Consider the following 19,680-nt stretch of genomic DNA (forward strand, 5'->3'; position numbering starts at 1 on the left):
CCCCCACGTGCACACAGTTGTTTGAGAACTGGTATGCTTTTTCTCATCGCAGGCACACAGTGTTTCTTTTCTGCTCGGCGCTGCTGAAAGATGGGCACAGCAGAGGCTTCACTCCCAGTGAATGGATGAGGGGCCAGCTCAGTGACTCATTTAGGGTCCTCATCCCATCTAGTGACACTGCTGAGCCTCAGCCCCAAGCTCCTGGCTTGCTGCCCAGGCCCCTTTGACTTGGATTTAATATGATAAGGTTGCTGACTCGTATTAATGCTCATCAAAGGAGAAGGACTGTTTTTTTTTTCCTTTTTTGTTTGGCTGCCAGCAGGATATTGATACAGGATAAAAAAAGATTCTTAGCTGGCACTGGCCATTGTATCAGCCAGTAAGTTCCAAATAGGTAGAAGGGAAGGGATTATCCAATTTAACAGCATGGCCCTCCTTCAGCCAACATTTAGTGAGCGCCTGCCGTGTGCCACATTCTGTTAATGGAAAGGCATTGCAGAGGTTAAGAGTGCAGACTTGAGGAAGAAAGCTGAGCTCCAGCCACAGTCTTGCCATGGATGAGCTGTGTGATCTTGGGCAGGTTACTTAACCTCTCTGTGACTCAGTTTTGTCATCTATGAAGTGGGGACCCTAACAGCACCTGCTGTCTCCCAGGGTAGTTGAGAGTGTGAAAGAGTCGACAATGTCTAAGATCCTTAGAGCAGAGCCTGGCACACAGGAAGCGCTCACTGCGTGTTAGTCATTGGAATCCTGCAGATCACACGTGTGCAGACAAAATCGCCGTGAACAAATCATTGCAACGATGCAGGGAAGGCTACCATTTGTGCTTGTGCAGAAGAGGGACAGATCAACTCTGCCTGCATCTTGTGTAACAAAGAGGGAAAGGTAACTTCCGTATATCAGACCATGTTATTGATAAACTCCAGAAGAGTGTAAGTTCTCAGGAAGGCGTCTGAGCAGTTCCAGCCTGGGCAGTTGACCTAGAACGTGTCAAGAGCATCCCTTAATGTCACAACTGGAAGAGCCCTTAAAGGGACCATGAAGGTGATCAGATTCAGTATCTCAAGATGTATGAGAAAAAAACGGTTGCGAACAGGGATGTGGGACTTGCCGTAGGTGATTAGGAGACCAGTTGATGCTCGTGGAGCAATGACTCTGCTCTGGCCGTTGTTCTGAATGCTTTACATAACCTTCACATCAGCTCTGTAGGTTAGGGGTCAGGTGAGGAAACTGCCCAAGGTCGGGCAGCTCTGAGTGGCAGAGCCAAGCTTGAGCTCCACTGCCTCAGAGACTCTGCTCACTCTCAGGGCAAGTGGTAGCACCAACACTTTCCCATCCGATGTCCCTCTGTTCATGCACCTCTCCCTGCGCCCATCTTCCCTTGCATGTAGACTCATCATCACTGAACCCTGCGTTGGACTCTGGGCATCCTCACCCTGCCCAGTTAGAGGTGGCCAGAGCTTGGGCCCCTTCCCTCCACCCACACCTGGCACCTCGGCTTATCCTCTTGCGCCCTCTAGGGGTCGCGGGCCACCAACTTCCGCCAGCTTTGTGGGATTGCAGGAGAGGAAGGATCAAAGCGTCTGTCATTGGGGAAATCATTCTCCTCGCCCAGTCGCACATTGTTAGCACCCAAACCAGCGTGGTTCAGCAAACAGTGAGCTGGGGCTGGGTGGAGGGGACACCAGTGACGCAGGCATGGCTGCCGTCTTCAAGGGCTCTCAGTCCTGCCTGAGACTCTTGCTCACAATTAGTCCTCAAAGACAAGGCATTACGACAGCAGAGCACAGAGGAGGGGACCAGAGGGGTGGGGAAGATTAGGGGACGGAGTGCATAGGAGTCCATAGGATGAGTAGGACTTGGCCAGGCAGTGCAGCAAGGGTGCTCCAGGCAGAGGGCCCCACGTGTGCAAAGGCTGGGCAGCCCTGAAGGGCCTCGTGTGCCATGCCCAGGAGATTGGACCTGATCCAAGGGCAGCAACAGGAGGGTTCGGGGCCTGGGGTGACAGAGCCACGTCGGCGTCTCTGAAAGGCCCCTGTCTGCTATGTGGTGGGGGGGTGAGAGCAGGAACGGACCATGGTGTTAGCCCAGGACAGAGGTGACAGGGCCTGAGCTGGGTGTGGCTGTGGCCCAGGTAAAGAAATGCGGAGCCCTAGCCAAGGGGGGCAAGGTCCACCGGGCGTGGTAGAGGCGGCCCCGCCCGCTCACCCCACCCTTCCTCCCATTCAACAAGCACCTGCTCTCTGAGACATGTGGGGTCCCGCATCTGCCTCTGGTCTCCACTTCCTACTGTCTTTTCTAAGTCGTGTCCCCTAAAATGATCATGTGGCAGGGCAGGGAGGGGCCTGCTCTAACATCTGACAGCTGGGGAGTCACACAAACCCAATCTTACCCTTGAAAATCTCTAAAATTGCCAGGAGTCAGGCTCTCTGAAGTGCCAAAGCCAAGAACTCCTGTAAATTTCATTGTTTTTCCTTGTGGTTCTTTTCCAGAAATGGAGGAATGGAGGCCATGGGGACAAATGGATTGGGGGAGGGAGGATTATAAGAAAGGTGGATTTTCCTTTTTTATTACTTGCATGTGTTGGATTCTCTCCCATAAGAGTGACCCTCAGCGGAGCGCTTGGTAGGTGCTGAGTGCGTTACGGTGCTTTCCCAATGTGGGCCTCCCCACGTTCCTGGGAGAGGCGTTTTTATCCACCCCCGAGGCTCAGAAGGAGAGTGCATCCGCCCGTGCTCTGCTCATAGGGGGGCCGGGGTGCAGGATTGGAACCCGATCCTCCCACAAGCCACACCCTGAACAGACCCTCCCGTGTCCGAGCACTGACCCGGATGCCCGGCCTATTGTCCCGTGTGTTTCTCCTCGCAGGACACCCTGGAGAGGACGATGGGGCGAGTGCACATGGCAAAAACGATCGAGTCACTGAAGCTGCAGATCCAGGAGGAGACCAAATGCCGACTGGCCGCCATTTCCCGCAGCCTGGAGCTGCTGACCATCGAGGGGAAGCTGTCCGGGCGGCAGAAGGAGGAGCTGCTGACCCAGCAGCACAAGGCCTTCTGGGAGGAGGCAGAGCACTTCGGCAGGGGTGAGCGGGCAGCGCCGAGGGCCGGGGCGTGGTCCCTGTGTGGCCCGTGAGAGCTAGCACAGCTGCCATCCAGTCCTGCCCTGGAGACGGGTCACTTAGCTTCTGCAGGCCTCGCCTCTCCTCTCTGTAGAGCAGAGTTAATGCCGGCCACTGCCCAGGGCTCCCCTTAGTCATCAGCGGTTCAGGCTGGCAGGGACTCCAAAGTCCTGCAGCAGAATCACCCGGATCATTGAGGGGCAGAGGAGGGCAGAGGGCCTCACACCAGAAACCAACACAGAAATGCCCAGAAGGGACCCGCGTTGCTCAGCTGTAGCCCACAGCCCTGCTCAGCTGCGGGGTGGGCCAGGGTGTGTCAAGGTCGAGCGTGTGGAGAGGGGAGCCTGGAGTGGCTGAGCTGCACCCCTGGGACTGACCTTGGAGGGTGGACAGGGCAGGGCTTAAGACTTAGAGGTCAGTGGGACCCACAAGGAGAATCCCAGGTCTGTCACCTTAGGGCTGGTACTGTCTCTGCAGCCAACACCAGCTGCCTCTGCCCCTTGGCAGGAGATTGCACGGGTGGTCCCCACTGAAAGCCTTCCTAGGAGAGTCACCTCCTGTGGCTTATTTCAATCCCAGAGTTTGTCCAGCGAGGCAAAGAGCTGGTGAGAGAGTCTCTAGTCCACCTGGCGGAGGAGATGGCAAAGCTCTCGCTGGCCCAAGAAGAGGAGCGGAGAAGCTTCCTGGCTGAGGCCCGGCTCACCACCGACTGGGAGGACTTCCTCAAGGTGATCCACACCCCCGTCCTTAGGCACACGTGGGTCAAGTCGGGTGGTGGCTCAGTCCCCATTACCATGCACAGGAAGCCAGAGGCATCCATCAGACATGAGGTCAACTCTTCAGCTCCCAGGTGTCAGTTGAGGGATGTGGCCAACTCCCTCAGCCCCTGTGTCCCTCATTCCTCCCCTGTAAGCCGGCGGTGAGGGTCACAGTGCCCTCACTGGGCTGCTGAGAAGGACGTGAGAGGATCATAGAGAGCTTGGCAGAGCACTGGTGCAAAGGAGGGTTGGAGGGAGTGTTAGACAGGCCAGAGGGGACACACGTGTCCCAGAGTGCAAGTCAGGCTCACACGCCCAGGATGGGGCCCCTCATGGGTCAGATACAAATGCAGGGGAAGGGAAGGAGCCCTCAGCCTGTGTGTGGGGCTGGGCAGGCAGGAAATGGGGAGTGGCCAAACTGGAATATGCCCTTAGTCTTGCCTGGGAAGGGGACAGGGAGACACATAGGAGGACAGGAAACAAGATGTCACCCTCTTGAGGGAAAAAGAACCAGCTGGAGCCAGCACAGGCTGGAACGACCCGGGCTTGCCAGGTCTCAGAGAGAGAACAGAACTGCTCTGCCCCGTGTGTTTTCCCTGGTGATGGGTGATGGGGTGGGGGAGGGACTTCTTGTCCGTGGCATCTGCATGGAGATTGGGTACTGGGGCCGGGGCAAGCCACCCCTGGGTTTGAATGCTGACTTTGCTGCTAACTAGTTGAATGACTAGCACATCGCTTACCGCCCCCTGCCCCCACCCTCAGCTTCCTCATCTGTGAAATGGGAATGACAGTCCCTGCGTCACAGTGCTGTTAGGATTCGGTGACACCAAGCAAGGGGTAGCATGGCCTGACTGTTTCTCGGGGTCCCTCTGCCCTGTGTTAGCTTTTGGTACAGCTCATCTCTGCTCTGCCGAGGCGATGGTAAGACAGGGTCTGGGTCCAAGCTTGGCCTAGTACACAGGCAAGGTGACCATCCCCAGGGGGCCAGCATGGTGGTGGCAGCAGCAGCACCTCAATAAGAAGCTAAGGGACGGGACCCCCTGAGAACAGAGGAGCAGCCTTTAGTTCCCTGGTCCAGCTGCCCCTTGCTACCCAGGAAGCCCCTTTCAAGGTCCATGGCTGGGGGTTGCCAGGGTTTGTCATAAAGGGGTGGAGGGCTGTTTCTGTCTTTGACAAGATCTATTTGAAATAAGATGTGATTATTCAGCTGTTATTCTGCAGTTCCTGGGCCGTTCTCCCTGACATCATGTTGCTCATTGTGAGATCTGAGTGTGGAGAAGGTGAAGGAGCCATGTCTTTGTCCCAGCACCTCAGCATGGGCCAGGTGCATAGCTAGGGTATAGGAAACATGCGATGGAGGCAGGGAGGGTCGAATGAATGCATGAATGCATGCATGAGTGAATGAATAAACTAACGAATGAATGAATGAACGAACAAGCAAACGAATGAAGGAAGGAAAAAATGGATGAACAAAAAAACGAAGGACTGAATGCATGAATGAGGGAATGAACGCCACACTCGAGCACACACCTGGCGCCCTCCCTTTGCTGGTCCCTGTCCTCGCTCACTGGCCTCTCACGTCACTCCAGCCCAGGGGCCAGTGGATTCCTGTCTCTTGGTCTTTGCTGCTGTTGCCCTTACACCTGGATCGCCTTGGCTCCCCATCTCCCCTGCAGGGGACCCTTCCTCATCCTTGAAGACTCTCTTAGACATTTCCCCTCTCATGCCCTGCTGTGTACTCTGACTGTGTTGGGGCCTCTGCTGCATGGACTGGTCTGTCCCGTCTCCCTGCTGCTCTGCCAGCCTCCTCAGGGCAGGGTCCAGCCAGGTCAGAGCAGGGCCTGGCTGGTCACTGGCCACACTAGCTTCTGATCACCTGTCTGTACCAACCCTATGAGCTCTCCCAGGTGAGTCTCCCAGGGCCTGGGAGGCAGTCCCCTCCAGCAGCTGAATCAGAGAATGATGTCTGGGTGGCCAGTGGCCCCTCCTCACACTGGGTTTAACAAAAGCACAGCTTGTGGTTTCCTTGGAAATCAGGTTTGTTGGCATGGCCTCAGCTGTGGAAGCCACATGGCAGCCCCGAGCCGTGGTTTCCATGTATATGTGTCAGGGGCAAACATCCTTCCCGTCTGAGAGGCAGGGATCAGCTAGAGAGAACTTTCTGGAAAAAAGAATTTGCATTTTTCTACCAGTTTCAGCTCCTGTTTTCCTCACAGGCTTTTCACGAGGTGCTGGAGAGGCAGAGGTTGACAAGGAGCCACCTGGAGGAAGAGGAGGACGTCAGAACCACCGAGGCGGTGGCTGCACTCTGCCAGGTATGTGGGACCTCAGGATCTGCGTGTACATGAGAACCTCATATTCTCCTGGCTGGGGACCCCAGAGGCAGGTTCAGGTCCAACCCTGGCACTCACTGGCCAGGCGACACGGGCAGGCCACAGCCCCTCTATGGGTCCTCCCTGTCCACATCGGAAACCCAGGAGGTTGGTCCAGGTTCTCTCTGAGGCACCTTCCATGTCTGGGGTGCTTGGGACTCTCACCTCCAAATGTGCCTGTAGGAAAAGGTCTTTGGAAGTCAGTTCTCCCAGGATGCAAAGCAGACCCCTGGCATTTGTGGGTGCCATCAGTGTAGAGCAGTGACAGGGAAGGAGCCTGGGATCAGTGTTGGCACTGCCTCTTCCTCTCTGTGCAACCTCGGGCAACACTGGAATTGGGAGGGGAAGCCTACGGTGCTCACCTCGAAGGCTGGCTTTGAGAGTGCCGGAGAGAGCACAGAATGTCAGGGGCCACTGGGGTAGGCTGACACGCAGGATAGAGCCCCTGCCTCAGGCAGTCCCTGGAGCTGTCAGAAAGGTGAAACGTGGACCCCTGGCTGTAGGAGTGGGTAGCACCATGGAGGAGGGTCGATCTGGACCAGAGTGCCTCGGTCTGCATCCAGTCTCTTCCCCTTCCTTGTTGCATGGCTACAAGCACATCTCCTAGTCCCTCTAGCTCTCAGTTTCTCCATCTGTGAAATGACCACAGTGATGGTCCTTCATCATGGTGGTGTTGTGAGGACCAAATGAGTTTGAGGCCCTCAGACAGCAGCTGGCACTCAGGACATACCCAATCTGTGTCAGCCTCCATCAGATGTCCCCACTTATGAGTACAGAGAAGAGGGGTGAGGCACAGCAGGGGTGAAGGTGAGGTCAAGGACAGCAATCTGCAGGAAGGGTTGCCTGAGCTAAGCTTTGAAGGAGACAAAGGGACCAGGAGAGACATGTGCAAACACAGGAAGTGTGACCCATCATCGCAATGGTGGCTGTACTGGGTTGAACACTGTATCAATCAGCTCAGGCTGCTGTAACAGAGTGCCACAGACTGGGCGGGTTAAATGACAGACATGTATTGTCTAACAGCTCTGGAGGCTGGAAGTCTAAGATCAAGGTGCCAGCAGGGTTGGTTTCTGGTGAGGCCTCCCTTTCTGGCTTGCAGACAGTCACCTTCTCACTGTGTCTTCACGTGGTCTTCCCTCTGTGCTCGTGAGAGTGCAGAGAGAAAGAGAGAGTGCGCTCTGATGTCTTTGGCCCTTAAAAGGACACCAGCTCTGTCAGATTAGGGCCCACCCTCATGACCTCATTTAACCTTAATTATCTCCTTAAAGGCCCTACCTCCGAATACAGTCACATTGAAAGTTAGGGCTTCAACCTAAGAATTTGGGAGAGGGACACAATGTAGCCCATAACTGTGACCCACAAAATTTCATGTACACCTGGAACCTCAGAATGTGATTACAGTTGGAACTGGGGTCTTTGCAGTTGCAACTAGTTAAGATGAGGTCATATTGGATTAGGGTGAGCCCTAAATCTAATGACTGGTGTCCTTATACAAGAAGACACAGAGACACAGGGAATAAGGCCATGTGAACATGGAGGCAGAGGCTGGAGTGACGTGGCCACAAGCCAAGGAATACCTGGGGCTACCAGAAGCCAGAAGAGACACAGAGGGATCCTCTCTTAGAGCCTTTGGAGGAAGTGTGGCCCTGCCAACACCTTGATTTCCAACTTCTGGCCTCCGGAGCTGTGAGAGGATAAATATCTGTTGTTTTAAGCTCCCCAGTTTGTGGTGTTTTGTCATGACAGCCCCGGGAAACTAATGCAGCAGCTGATCTTTGCTCGGGGCAGCTGCTGTGGTAAGAGCTTTCTGAGTAATTTGGTCATGTAATGCTCATGAGAGTCCTGTGAGGGGGACACTGTATCTCCCTTCTTCTTTGTGGAGCTAGGAAAGGCCTTCTTGAGAAATGCACAGGGTGGGACTCAATTTGTCAAAGCACCAGGTCCACCAGGCAGGAAAGGAAAATCCTCATCTTCTGAGGAGTCAGTGCTCAAATCCCCGGGCTAGGAGTGAGGAAACCAAGTTCCATTCCTTATCCGAGTGCTAACATGCTGTGTGACCATGGGCTGGTTACCTAACCTCTCTGTGCAAGCACCTTGCTCAAGTTCTACACAGCCAGCAAGCAGTGAAGATGGGATATAAAATAAGGTCTTTCTAACTTCAGTGCTGATATTCTCACCTCTACCCACACTGCTGAGAGTGGACTGTGTAGGACAACAGTGATGGCTGGGCTCTGGAGTTCAAATCCCAACCAGGCCATTTTCTGATTGTTAGCTCAGGACCAACTTTTCTAACCTGTGCCTCAGTTTCCCTAATCTTTATGACATTCTGATGCACAGCAACATTTGAGAGCTGCTGTCTTAGAGGGGATGGGATGAGAATCCAATGGGCTGACACCTGAGGGGAGAAGCTATTGACATGGCCCCGTAGTTCCTGGGTCCACCTGAGCTTGCCTCTGGCAGGGGACAGTCTCCAGCATGCAACACTTCCTACCTTCAGCTGGGATTTGAATCTAAAATCTTGATCAACTGAGTCCCACTCTCCATAAAGCAAGGATAAAACACCCACAATTATTTCTGCAATGAGAAAACAGAGCAATACCTAGCAAAGCACCTGGCCAATCTCGATGGTGCTGGTAAATACGCATGTTTCAATAAAGGTTTGTTGCCAATGCTTCATCTGTCCCAGCAACATCCTTAGGATGTCATGCATTTGGTTTTTCTGTGTGTGTGTCAAGCTGCTGGCCCCTGAGAGCTTGGGCCAAGATGGTAAAGATAGAGCTTTTATCTAGCATCAGAATAAGCTGTCAGGTGTGGATGAGACCTGCTGGGTCTGTATCTTGGGAGGAGATGATTGGAAATGCACTGCATGAGAAGGAGTCTGGCAAAAGAAGGTACGCAGGGCATTCTGTGCATCTTCATGCGAGTTTTAAGGGAAGTAGCCAAAGACCTGCGTCAGCTGGTCTCCCAGAATTAGTCTGGAGGTTTCCCTGGATTTATTTTGTCATTTCATCTCAAGCCTTTAGGTTCCAGGTAACTTGTTTTTTGTTTTGTTTTGTTTTTATTGACTCAATAGTTGCATGTGTTTATGGGGTACAGAGTGATATTTTGATATATGTATACACCGTGCAATGATCAAGTCAGGGTCATTACCATATCCACCACTGCAAACATTTATCATTTCTTCATTTTCAGAACATTCGAACTCCTCTCTTTTAGCCATTTGAAAATATACAATAAATTATTGGTAATTATAGTCCCACAGCACCGCTATGAACACTAGAACTTATTCCTCCTATCTCGCTGTAAGTTCATATCCATCAACCACCCTCTTCCCAACCACCCCCACCAGCCTCTAGAAACCACCATTCTGCTCCCTACTTCTATGAACTCAACCTTTTTAGCTCCTGCATATAAGTGAGAATATGCAGTATTTATCTTTCTGTGCCTGACTTATTTCACTTAGCGTAATGTCTTCCAGGCTCATTTGTGATGCTGTGAATGACAGGATTTCATTCTTTTTTACGGCTGGGTAGTATTACATTGTATATGTACACCACATTTTCTTTATCCAGTCATCTGTGGTTGGACACTTAGATTGATTCCATATCTTGGCTATTGTGAACAGTGCTGCAGTAAACATGGGGGTGTGGATATCTCTTTGACATACTGGTTTCCTTTCCTTTGGATAACTACCCAGTAGTGAGATTACTAGATCATATGATAGTTTTATTTTTAGTTTTTTGAGCAACTCCTTACTGTTTTCCATAATGGCTATCCTAATTTACATTCCCACCAACAGTGTATAAGAGTTCCCTTTCCTCTTCAGCCTCACCAGCATCTGTTATTTTTTGTCCTTTTGATAACAGCCATTCTAGCTGGGATGAGATGACATCTCAAGGTGGTTTTCATTTGCATTTCCCTGATGATTAGTGATGCTGAGCATTTTTTTATATACCTGTTGGCAATTTGTATGTCCTCTTTTTAGAAATGTCTATTCAGGTCATTTGCCCATTTTTTAATTGGATTATTTACTTTTTTGCTGTCAAGTTGAGTTTCTTGTATATCTTGGATATCGATCTCTTGTTGATTACAAATAATTTCTCCCAGTATTCAGGTTGCATCTTCACTCTGTCAATTGTTTACTTTGTTGAGTAGAAGCTTTTTAGTTTGATGAAATCCCATTTGTCTATTTTTGCTTTGGTCGCCTGTGCTTTTGAAGTCTTCTTCATAAAATCTTTGTCCAGACCAATGTCTTGAAGCATTTCCCCTATGTTTTCGTCTAGCAGTTTTATAGTTTCAGGTCTTACACTTAAGTCTTTAATCCATTTTGAGTTGATTTTTGTATATGGTGAGAGAGAGGATTCTAGTTCCATTCTTCTGCATATAGATATCAAGTTTTCCCAGCACCATTTATTGAAGAGGTTGTCCTTTTCAATTTATGTTCTTGATGCCTTTGTGAAAAATCAGAACTATAAATGAATTCAGTAAAGTTGCAGGATACAAAATCAGCATACAAAAACCAGTAACATTTCTATACATCAACAATGAAGTAGCTGAAAAAGAAGCCAGGAAAGCAATCCCATTTATAATAGCTACAAAAAATAAAATACCTGGGAATAAATTTAAACAAGGAGGTGAAAAATCTCTACAATGAAAACTACAAAGCACTGAGGAAAGAAATTAAAGAGTACACAAAGAAGTAGAAAGACATACCATATTCATGGATTAAAAGAATATTGTCAAAATGACCAAACTATCTAAAATGATCTACAGATTCAATGCAATCCCTACCAAAATACCAATGACATTCTTCACAGAAATAGAAAAAGCATTTCTAAAATTCATATGGAACAACCAAAGACCCCAGATAGCCAGAGCAATCCAGAGCAAAAGCAACAAAGCTGGAGGCATCATACTCTCTGACTTCAAAATGTAAAATGAACCAAGTTATGTAGCATGTTTCCTAATTGTGCAAATCATTGGCTTTGGTTATTGGAAACTGCTTTACCTGGTCTTCCAAAAGGAGGAGGCTGGAGTCCTCCACTGCTGATAGGAGTGCTGGCAGGGCAGCCTCACGAGAGAGCCTGAATTGCTCTGAGCTCCAGTTTCCTTACCTGTGGCGTGGAGACAGGGGGCCTGTATTAGTCTGCTCCTGTTGCTTATAACAGAAATACCTGAAACTGGGTAATTTGTAAGGAACAATATTTAGAGTTTAGAGTTTCAGAGGCTGGGAAGCCCAAAGGTCAGGGAACACATCTGGTGAGGGCCTCATTCTTGGTGGTGACTCTACAGGAATGTAGGGTGTCACATGGCGAATATGGCAGGAGCAAGAGAGTGAGCTTCTCGTGTGCTCCCCCTTTGAAGCCATCAGAACCATGACCATGACCACCATGAAACCATCGATGGATTAATCCATTCACTAGGGTATGGTCCTTAGAATCTGATCACCTCTTGAAGACCCCACCTTTCACTTTCCATAATAGGATTTTCCACCCTCTTAACACTGTCACAGTGGGGATTAAGTTTCCAACATGAGTTTGGAGAGCAAGCATGGGTGGAAACATGTCCAAACTATACCAGGCCCTATCTACCTTTAAGGCAGCATGGAGCTTAGGAGAGCAAGTCTGAGGCCAGTCGCTCATGGTTAAGTGCTCAGTAAACACCTCCCCACCTGCCCCGCGTTGAGAGCAGTCATCAGGAGGCATTGAGCCCACTGCTGCTGGGCTCAGATACGGGTCCAGTGTCCTGAGTGCAAACCTGCCTCCTCACTGGCTAGCCAGTGGCCTTGGGAGAGTCGCCCATTCCTTTGTTTATTCATTTAACAAATATGGAACATCTCTGTGCAGCACGCAGTTCTCAGTACCAGAGGCTTGAACCACGTAGATAAAGTGTTTGTTTTTATGGAGCTCAAGGGGCAGGAGCATGCTTGGGCTTCCAGCAGCAGCAGCAGCAGTAAGGAGCCAGTGTGGGGGCCTTGGGGAGTCGGGGAGGAATGGGCCAAAGGGTAGGGCACGAGGCCAGGGAACCTCAACTTGTAAGACTTTGCAGATCACCCAAAGGTGCTTGCATTTCCTTCTGAGTGAGAAGGGAAGTCACTGGCGTGCTCTGAGTAGGGAGGTGACTTGCTATATGTTTTACAAGGATCCCTCTGGTTTCGGGGCAAAGAACAGACTGCAGGGGCAGAGGTGGATGCAGGGAGCCCCACTGGGAGGCATCGCAGGGGCCCAGACAAGAGACCTTAGAGACCTGGCTAGGCTGGTGCTGATGGGGGCAGTGAGAAAGCATGGGGACCTGGGTCTGTTTTGGTCAACATCCCAGTCTCTGCCTTGGTTAAGGTGGAGCTAACAGGCTTTCTTTATCTGCTAAGAGGTGTAAGTCAGTTCATACCTGTAAAGCACATACAAGGGTATCAGGCACACAGGGAGCACTCGGAATATGTTAACATTGTCACTCCTGTTCCCATTCACCGTCTAGAAGGGTGAGTACGCATAGAATACGCTCACAGGTCAGCTGTCCTTTCTGTCTGTCTGGCTGCTGCCCAGGCCCGGTCTCACCGAGGCCTGATTCTGCCCTCTCTTTGGGCATGACGCCCATCATGAGATTGTGGGCACAGTGGCTGCGAGATAAATTTGCTGGCCTCCTAATGGTCTCCAGGCTGCAGAGAAAAGTGCATTTTTCTAAATTCGCACTGTCTCTTGGCCTTTAAACAAACAGTAAATTCTCTGTTTTGTTGAGATTGATGCTGTGAAATTACATGAGCTCAGTGGCTCGGCAACTCACGAAGTCACTGCAGTGAGCCCAGAGTTGTCCTGACAATGACAGGCTCTGAGAGGAGCTGCCGTCAGTCCACTAGCGTGTCATGCAGACCTGCTCGTTTCGTGAGTTTCTTTTGTGACTGCTCCACCTGAGCTTGTTCTCTTGAAAGGCTCCAGGGAGAAGCTGGTGAAGCAGCAGCTCTGCCATGCTGGGGCCTTCTCAGCTTTAGGCTCTTATAGGATTAGGGCTGAGTAAAAGAGAAAAATCGAATGCTGCCCTCACAGATCCGGGAATAATAATAATCATAGGCACTTTATGACGCATCTGAGAGGAGTCCCTAAGACCACCCTTGCTTCTGACACCAACTACAAGATTGGGGGCCCCCAAGACCACCCTCAGTCTCTTTGATTCACTGGAAGGGCCCACAGGGACCACTGACAGCTATTGTACTCCTGGCTGAGATTTATTACAGCAGAAGGATGCAGATTAAAATCAGCCAAGAGAAGGGGCACACGGGGCAGAGTCCAGGAGAGCTCCATGCATGCCATTTCCAGGCACCCTCCCCATGGAGTCGGAGACAGCGTTAACTCCTCCTGACAATGACATGTGACAGCATGCACGAAGTGTGCCAACCAGGGAAGCTCACCTGAGCCCTGGTGTCCAGGGGTTTTATTGGGCTCTGTCACATAGGCCGGGCTGACCATCCACATGGCTGCCCTTACCCTCCAGCCCTTCCAGAGGTCAAGCTGATACCGCGTGCCCAAAGCCCCAATGTAAATCACATTGTTGTGATTTATCTGCCTGGCCCCAGTAATCAAAAACACTCCTATCAGTCAGAAAGTCTAGGAGCTAGGAGATCACCTTCCAGGAGCCAAGGGCAAAGGCCAGACCCCTCTGGTCAAGATGAATTGTTTACTGCATAGCACTGAAAGGTTAAAGTGTTTGTTGAAGGTCACTGAGCTGGGGAGCCTGGCAGTCAGGCCCAGGGCTGGAAACATTCAAGTGGGGAGCAGTGATTTGTGGACAAGAGAAGGGAGGAGTGAGCTGTCCTGGGTGTAGGAACTTGTTCGTTTTTCTACCCTCAGGTCTAGCCCAGGGGTGACACACTCCAGCTAGTCAGTCCATATTGATAAATGAATGAATCAGTTAATATGTCAACTAATCACTGCATTATTGGCATTCTTAAGATGATGTATTAGTTTGCAATTGCTACTATAACAAATTCCCACATGCTCGGTGGCTTAAAACAACACAAAGTTATTATGTTACAGTCCTCAAGGTCAGAAGTCTGATGTGAGTTTCCCAGTGCTGCAATCACACTGATTCTGTCAGCTAGAGCAAGTCACATGCCTAGCCCAGAGTGAGAGGGGTGGAGGGTCTGCCCTACTCACCATGGGAAGGCTCCGCAGAGCTGTGTGGCAGGGGCACCAGGACTGGAGAGAGAGAGAATTGGAGGCCATGTGTCAAGCTGTGCAGGTGTTTCATGTGATCTCGAAACATTTCACAAGTTCGTGGCTCAGGTACCCTCCTTTGTTGACAGAAGAGGCCTAGAGGGGCAGGGAGTTGGTCTTTGGTCACACTACTGGTGGATGGCACAGCACAGACAGGTGCCCGGTGCTGGCCGTTGTTCCAGCCCACTTCCCATTTTTAAGAGACCCAAACTTACCTGAGCACCTTACTCTGAAGTTGGTGAATGAGTCCCTGCAAAATAATCAGGTGGTGGTCCCTATGGGGGAATGTTTTTGGTTACTGTGATGAGGAATAAAAAGGTCACGGGGCCAGGCCATGTCTGGAGCATCCTGAAACATCCATTTAATTGACTCAGAAACTGCCCACTGTCATCAGTGATCTTCAGACCTGCCACTTCCCCACCTGCCTGAGCCCCTCCTGGTCCAGACTACCAGGCCTCCACTCCTTGGTGTGGCATTGGGCACCCCCGTGTGGGGCTGACCCCCTCAGTCCCAGACCTCCCCAGCACCCTGTACTCCAGCCCCACTGCGCCACCTGCCTCTCTCCAAAGGGCACCTGCCCACCCCTGCCCCCGCACCTCTGCCTGGAATGCCCCCTCCCTCCTACTCACCCCGCAAACAACTGAAACACGAACTGCCCCTGCTCAGAGGGAGCCTTCTCACCCCTTTTCTCCAAAATGCTTTGTTCCTAGCATGGAAATCTCCAGGGATAACACTTACTGAGAGTCACACACTTTTCCAGCTTTTATCTAGTGATAATTGGTAAGCATTTATTACATGTTTTCTGTGTGCTGTGTGCTGGCCAAGCCCCATAAATCATGTCTAGTCCTCATCATCAGCTTCAAAGCAGCTCTTACCAGCCCTTGGGTAGGTTGAGTGACTTTGAAGGTTCCAGACTCCGTGCACCTTCCCTGTCCCTGTTGCTTCTCTGCAGGAAACCTGGGGAGGACAGGTGATCATTTGGGTCGGGCTGCAGCGGCAGAGACCTGAGTGAAAGACCAAATCAAGACTGAGCTGGCACCTTTGCTTGGGCTCTGTCGCTTCTGTTTGAGGGAAGGGGACAGCCTCCTGAGCTCGGGGTCAAGGCTGCGCCCAGCCTCTCTCACCAGCTCTCCTGACCCTTTCACACATACCAAGACAGTAGTGACACAGATTGATTCTGTATCTAATTCAGGCATGGAATAAATCAGCATCTCCCAAACGAAACATGCCAGCAGTAAGTGGGAAGCCATGTGTTTTATGGCCAGTCAGAGCATGTGACGAAGAACACAGACTCAACTCCTTTAAGGGAGCAGAGAGGATCCAGCACGTTTTTCATTAGAAAGAGCCAGGCTACTGGACCGTGAAGCTTTTACAGAGTTAGCCTTTCTGTCATTTGCAAACCGCGTTTTTTTTGTGGTGTGACAATCATGAACGATAAAGAAAAAGGCGTCTCAGTATTGCAGCCACTGCTGGAGAATGATGGATTCCAAGGTAGGCGAATTAAAAAAATCTGTCTACTGGCAGGAAATTGGGATTTTTAGAGGCTGGGAAAAAATGTAAGTACTCTCCTATTATTAAACTGTTTTTTATTGTGAAATATAGTACACATGAATAAATGGATAAAGCATAAGTGTACAGATTAACAAGTGATTGTGTAAAACACTCCTGTGTAACCACCAGCTAGATCAAGAAAGACAACAGGGCTGGGACCCAGAACCGCCACCCCTACCCCCTGCCCTGTGTCCCTTCCCTGTCCTAACACCGTCCCCGCTCGGGAGCCGTTTTCCTGCAGATATGGAATTCAGGGCCTCGGCTTTGTTTACAGTTTTACCCTCAGAGCACGTCCCTGAACACTGCTGCGTAGCTTTGGTGGCTTTTGAACCTTCTGTAAGTGCAGTCACACAGCCTGTACTCTTTCCTGCCGGGCTTCTGCTCAACTTGACGTCCGCAAGGTTCATCGCTGTGTCTGCACGTGGCAGTAATTCCCTGTTGCTGGAAAGCATTTCATGGGATAAATACACCACCACGCATTTACCTATTCGACGGCTGATGACATCTGTATCTTCTTATTTGAGCCTGTTACATGTTTCGCTGACAATGGATTTGTGTGACATATTTCTCTTAGGTACATACCAAGGAGTGGAATTGTTGGGTTAAAGAGTATGTGTAGCTTCGATTGTTATTCTGTGTAGTTATTGATTACAATTTTGAATTTATAGATCAATTTGGAAAGGATTAATATCTTTACGGTATCAAGTCTGCCAATCCAGAAACGTCTATATTTCTACATTGATGTAGGTCTTATTTATTTAATTTTTCTTAATATTGTTTATGATTTCCACCATTAGGTATAATGTTTGCTATAGTTGATATTTTTATTAGATTAAGGAGATTTCTTTCCATTCCTAATTTGCTAAGAATGTTTCTCGTGCACGGAACTTAAATTTTGTAAAATGCTTTTTTCTTCAATTTGAATTAAATTTAACTTACATTCATTGAGCACACCAAGTATGACCTAGGTATACGCCCCATACCAGGTGCTGAAGACGTGTTTATTTTTCTTTCAAAAAACCAGTTATCCATGTAGCATGGTAGTGAAAAGTATGAGTCCAAGGGTCCAACAGCCAGGACCCGCCATCTACAAACTATGTCCCAGTTACCTATCTTCTCTGTGCCTCAGTTTCTTCATCTGTAAAATAATAGTAATTATAATAAAACACCTCCATTGGGGTCTTATACAGAGTGAATGAAGTTATACAAGAACAGTGTTTATGACACTGACAGTGGTAAGAATTCATAATTATTAACAACTATAATTATTACTACCTGCCACTGGCCAGGCACGTGCTAGGCCCTGCAAGTGCAAAGTAGTAAGAGAAAACTTTGTCTTGAAGAAGCCTCGTGGTCCAGCCCACGAAAAACACCATCAAACCACCAGTGGCTGCTACAGGTGGTAACTGCTAGAGGGCTACCAGCAAAGGAAGGGCACCTCTGCCGGGGTTCCCAGGACCTCCAGGCTCCATGAGTCACTAGGACAGCTCACAGCACTCAGCCTGTAGTCCTACCCACGGCTATGATTTATTACAGTGAAAGGACTCAAAGCAACATCAGCAAAGGGAAAAGGCACATGGGGTGAAACCTGGAGGAAACCAGGCACAGGCCTCCAGAGCCCTCTCCCCGTGGAGTTGCACAGAATGCATTTAATTTCCATAATGACGAGTTGTGAGAGCATGTGTGAAATGTTGCCTATGAGGCAAATTCACCTGAGCTAGGAGTCCAAGGTTTTTGTCAGGTCCTGTCCGCCTGGCAGGTTCCAAGACTCCAGACTCCAGGAGAGAGCAGTTGTTCAGCTAAGCCACATTGTACCTAATCCAACCCTGTGGCCTGGGGGCCTTGCCTGGAATTGCATTTAGAATGTGGGTGGAGAGTTCCTAGATAGAGAAGGGGAGGCATTCTAGTCATGCTGCTGCTCGGTTGGGGAGGATGCAAGACGTGGGTGCAGACCTAAGTATGATACAGCCTCTGTGCTCAGGGAGCTGCGGTCCAGCGGGGATGACAGATACATTGTGGTGTAGATGCCCTGGTGCGCTAACCAAAGAGCTGTGAGAGCCCAGGATCAGAAGTGTCCGTGTTAGTCTGAGCAGCTGAGGGCATGTCTGGACCCTCCACAGAGAAGGGGTTATTTAGAGACGGTTTTGCTGAATCGGGAGGAGTTCGTTCCAGGTGTGAATGTGCTGGAAGCAGGGTAAAGAGAGTGTCTTGAAAAGCATCTGCATAATGAAGCATGCAGTGAGATGCCGTTTCTGTGTGAATTAACATACACCAAAAGCCACATTTACGATCATCATCTATAGTGAACGTACAGAAGTGTAAACTGGAGAGAGAGAGACACTGTATTTATGGGATGGCTGTCCCCGAGGCTAGGAGGGAGGGAAAAGAATTGCAGGGGGACATAAATGACTCCAACCTAACCTACGAGGTTTGGTGTTTAATCATTATTATCTGTGGCGTGGGGTTTTTCCCCATAATTTAATGAAATAACATTTTTCGGAAGAAACTGGAGTGGGGACAGTTACGAAGGCAGCAGGGTGTTGGGACATGAGATAGGATAACCGGGGCCAGGTTCTGGACCCCCCAGAAGCCTGCTGGGTAATTTTACTGTGACCGGGACAGAGGTCTTCCGAGTTATTTGAGCAGGGAAGACTCATGATAAAATTGACGTTTATGCAACTTACTTGCCTAAATGTACAGGGTGGAGAGGTAGAGAGACCAGAGGGGCTTGTGAGAGTCATCTAGATGGTGACCCGGGGGGAGGCCTAGATGGTGGTTTATAGATGCCAGAGGTGAAAAGTTCATCGGGTCAGGGGCAGAGGCCGATCTGGAGCTTGACTGGATGGGGTGAGAGGACTCAAAGGTGGTGGGTGTGTCCCAAGACTCTATGTGTGTGTCCATGCGTACGTGTGGGTACAAATGTGTGTGCACACGTGCATGTGTTCATGTATGTGTGTGTCTGTCTCTGTGTGTTTGTGTGTGCACATGTGTTTATGTGTGTCTGTGTAGCCATGTATGTCTATCTGTGTCTCTGTTTCTGTGTGTCTGCATCTCTGTATGTGTACATATGTTTATGTATGTGTGCATGTCTATGTCTGTGTATAAGTGTGTATTTGTGTTTCTGTGTGTGTTTGTGTGTGCATGTGCGTGTCTATGTGCGTAGGTGTGTGCGCTTGTATGCATACCTGTGTGACGTGAAGGTTCTTGTTTCTGGATTTCCTGTGTCTCTTGGGAGAGGTGTGGAGGAGGGACAGAGGGAAGCTCAGGCCCCTCGCAGGGTGGGATAGTGACCTGTAACCCCAAGTGTCGTTCTGGCTTCAGGAGCTGCACTGCAGTGCCATGGACACCTTCCAGAAGTTTGTGGATGTCCTGTTCCTTCAGACTCTCCCAAGCGTGACCGGCCTCCCTGGGGCAGAGTGTGAACACTTGAGGCAGGAGATGCAGGAGAACGCCGCCCGACAGCTGGGGAAGTCGGATCGCTTCCGGAGACAGCAGTGGAAACTCGTTCAGGATCTTCTGGAGCAAGACCAGCAGGTGTGGCAGCTGGAACCCAGGGGTTGGGTCTGCCTTTTGGAAAATTATGAAGATTAATTAGAGATTTCGTGTATTGAGCATCCCCCAGTGCCTATTCTAGACCCTCTACAAAGATGGCCATTGCCAACTTTTCACAA

The 19,680-nt window shown here is 50.1% G+C and overlaps 1 protein-coding gene across 1 annotated transcript in view; it reads left to right on the forward strand.

Annotated features, from left to right (window-relative positions):
• EVC (Ellis van Creveld syndrome) overlaps nt 1-19,680 on the forward strand; it is a 71,212-nt gene that overhangs the window by 31,046 nt on the left and 20,486 nt on the right. The window contains exons 9-12 of the mRNA XM_008566328.1: nt 2,869-3,085; nt 3,701-3,849; nt 6,096-6,194; nt 19,331-19,543. Coding sequence (XP_008564550.1) covers nt 2,869-3,085; nt 3,701-3,849; nt 6,096-6,194; nt 19,331-19,543 — 678 coding nt within the window. The remainder of the gene's footprint in view (nt 1-2,868; nt 3,086-3,700; nt 3,850-6,095; nt 6,195-19,330; nt 19,544-19,680) is intronic.

This window comes from Galeopterus variegatus, unplaced genomic scaffold (genome assembly GCF_000696425.1).
Source record: "Galeopterus variegatus unplaced genomic scaffold, G_variegatus-3.0.2 Scaffold234, whole genome shotgun sequence".
NCBI lineage: Eukaryota > Metazoa > Chordata > Mammalia > Dermoptera > Cynocephalidae > Galeopterus > Galeopterus variegatus.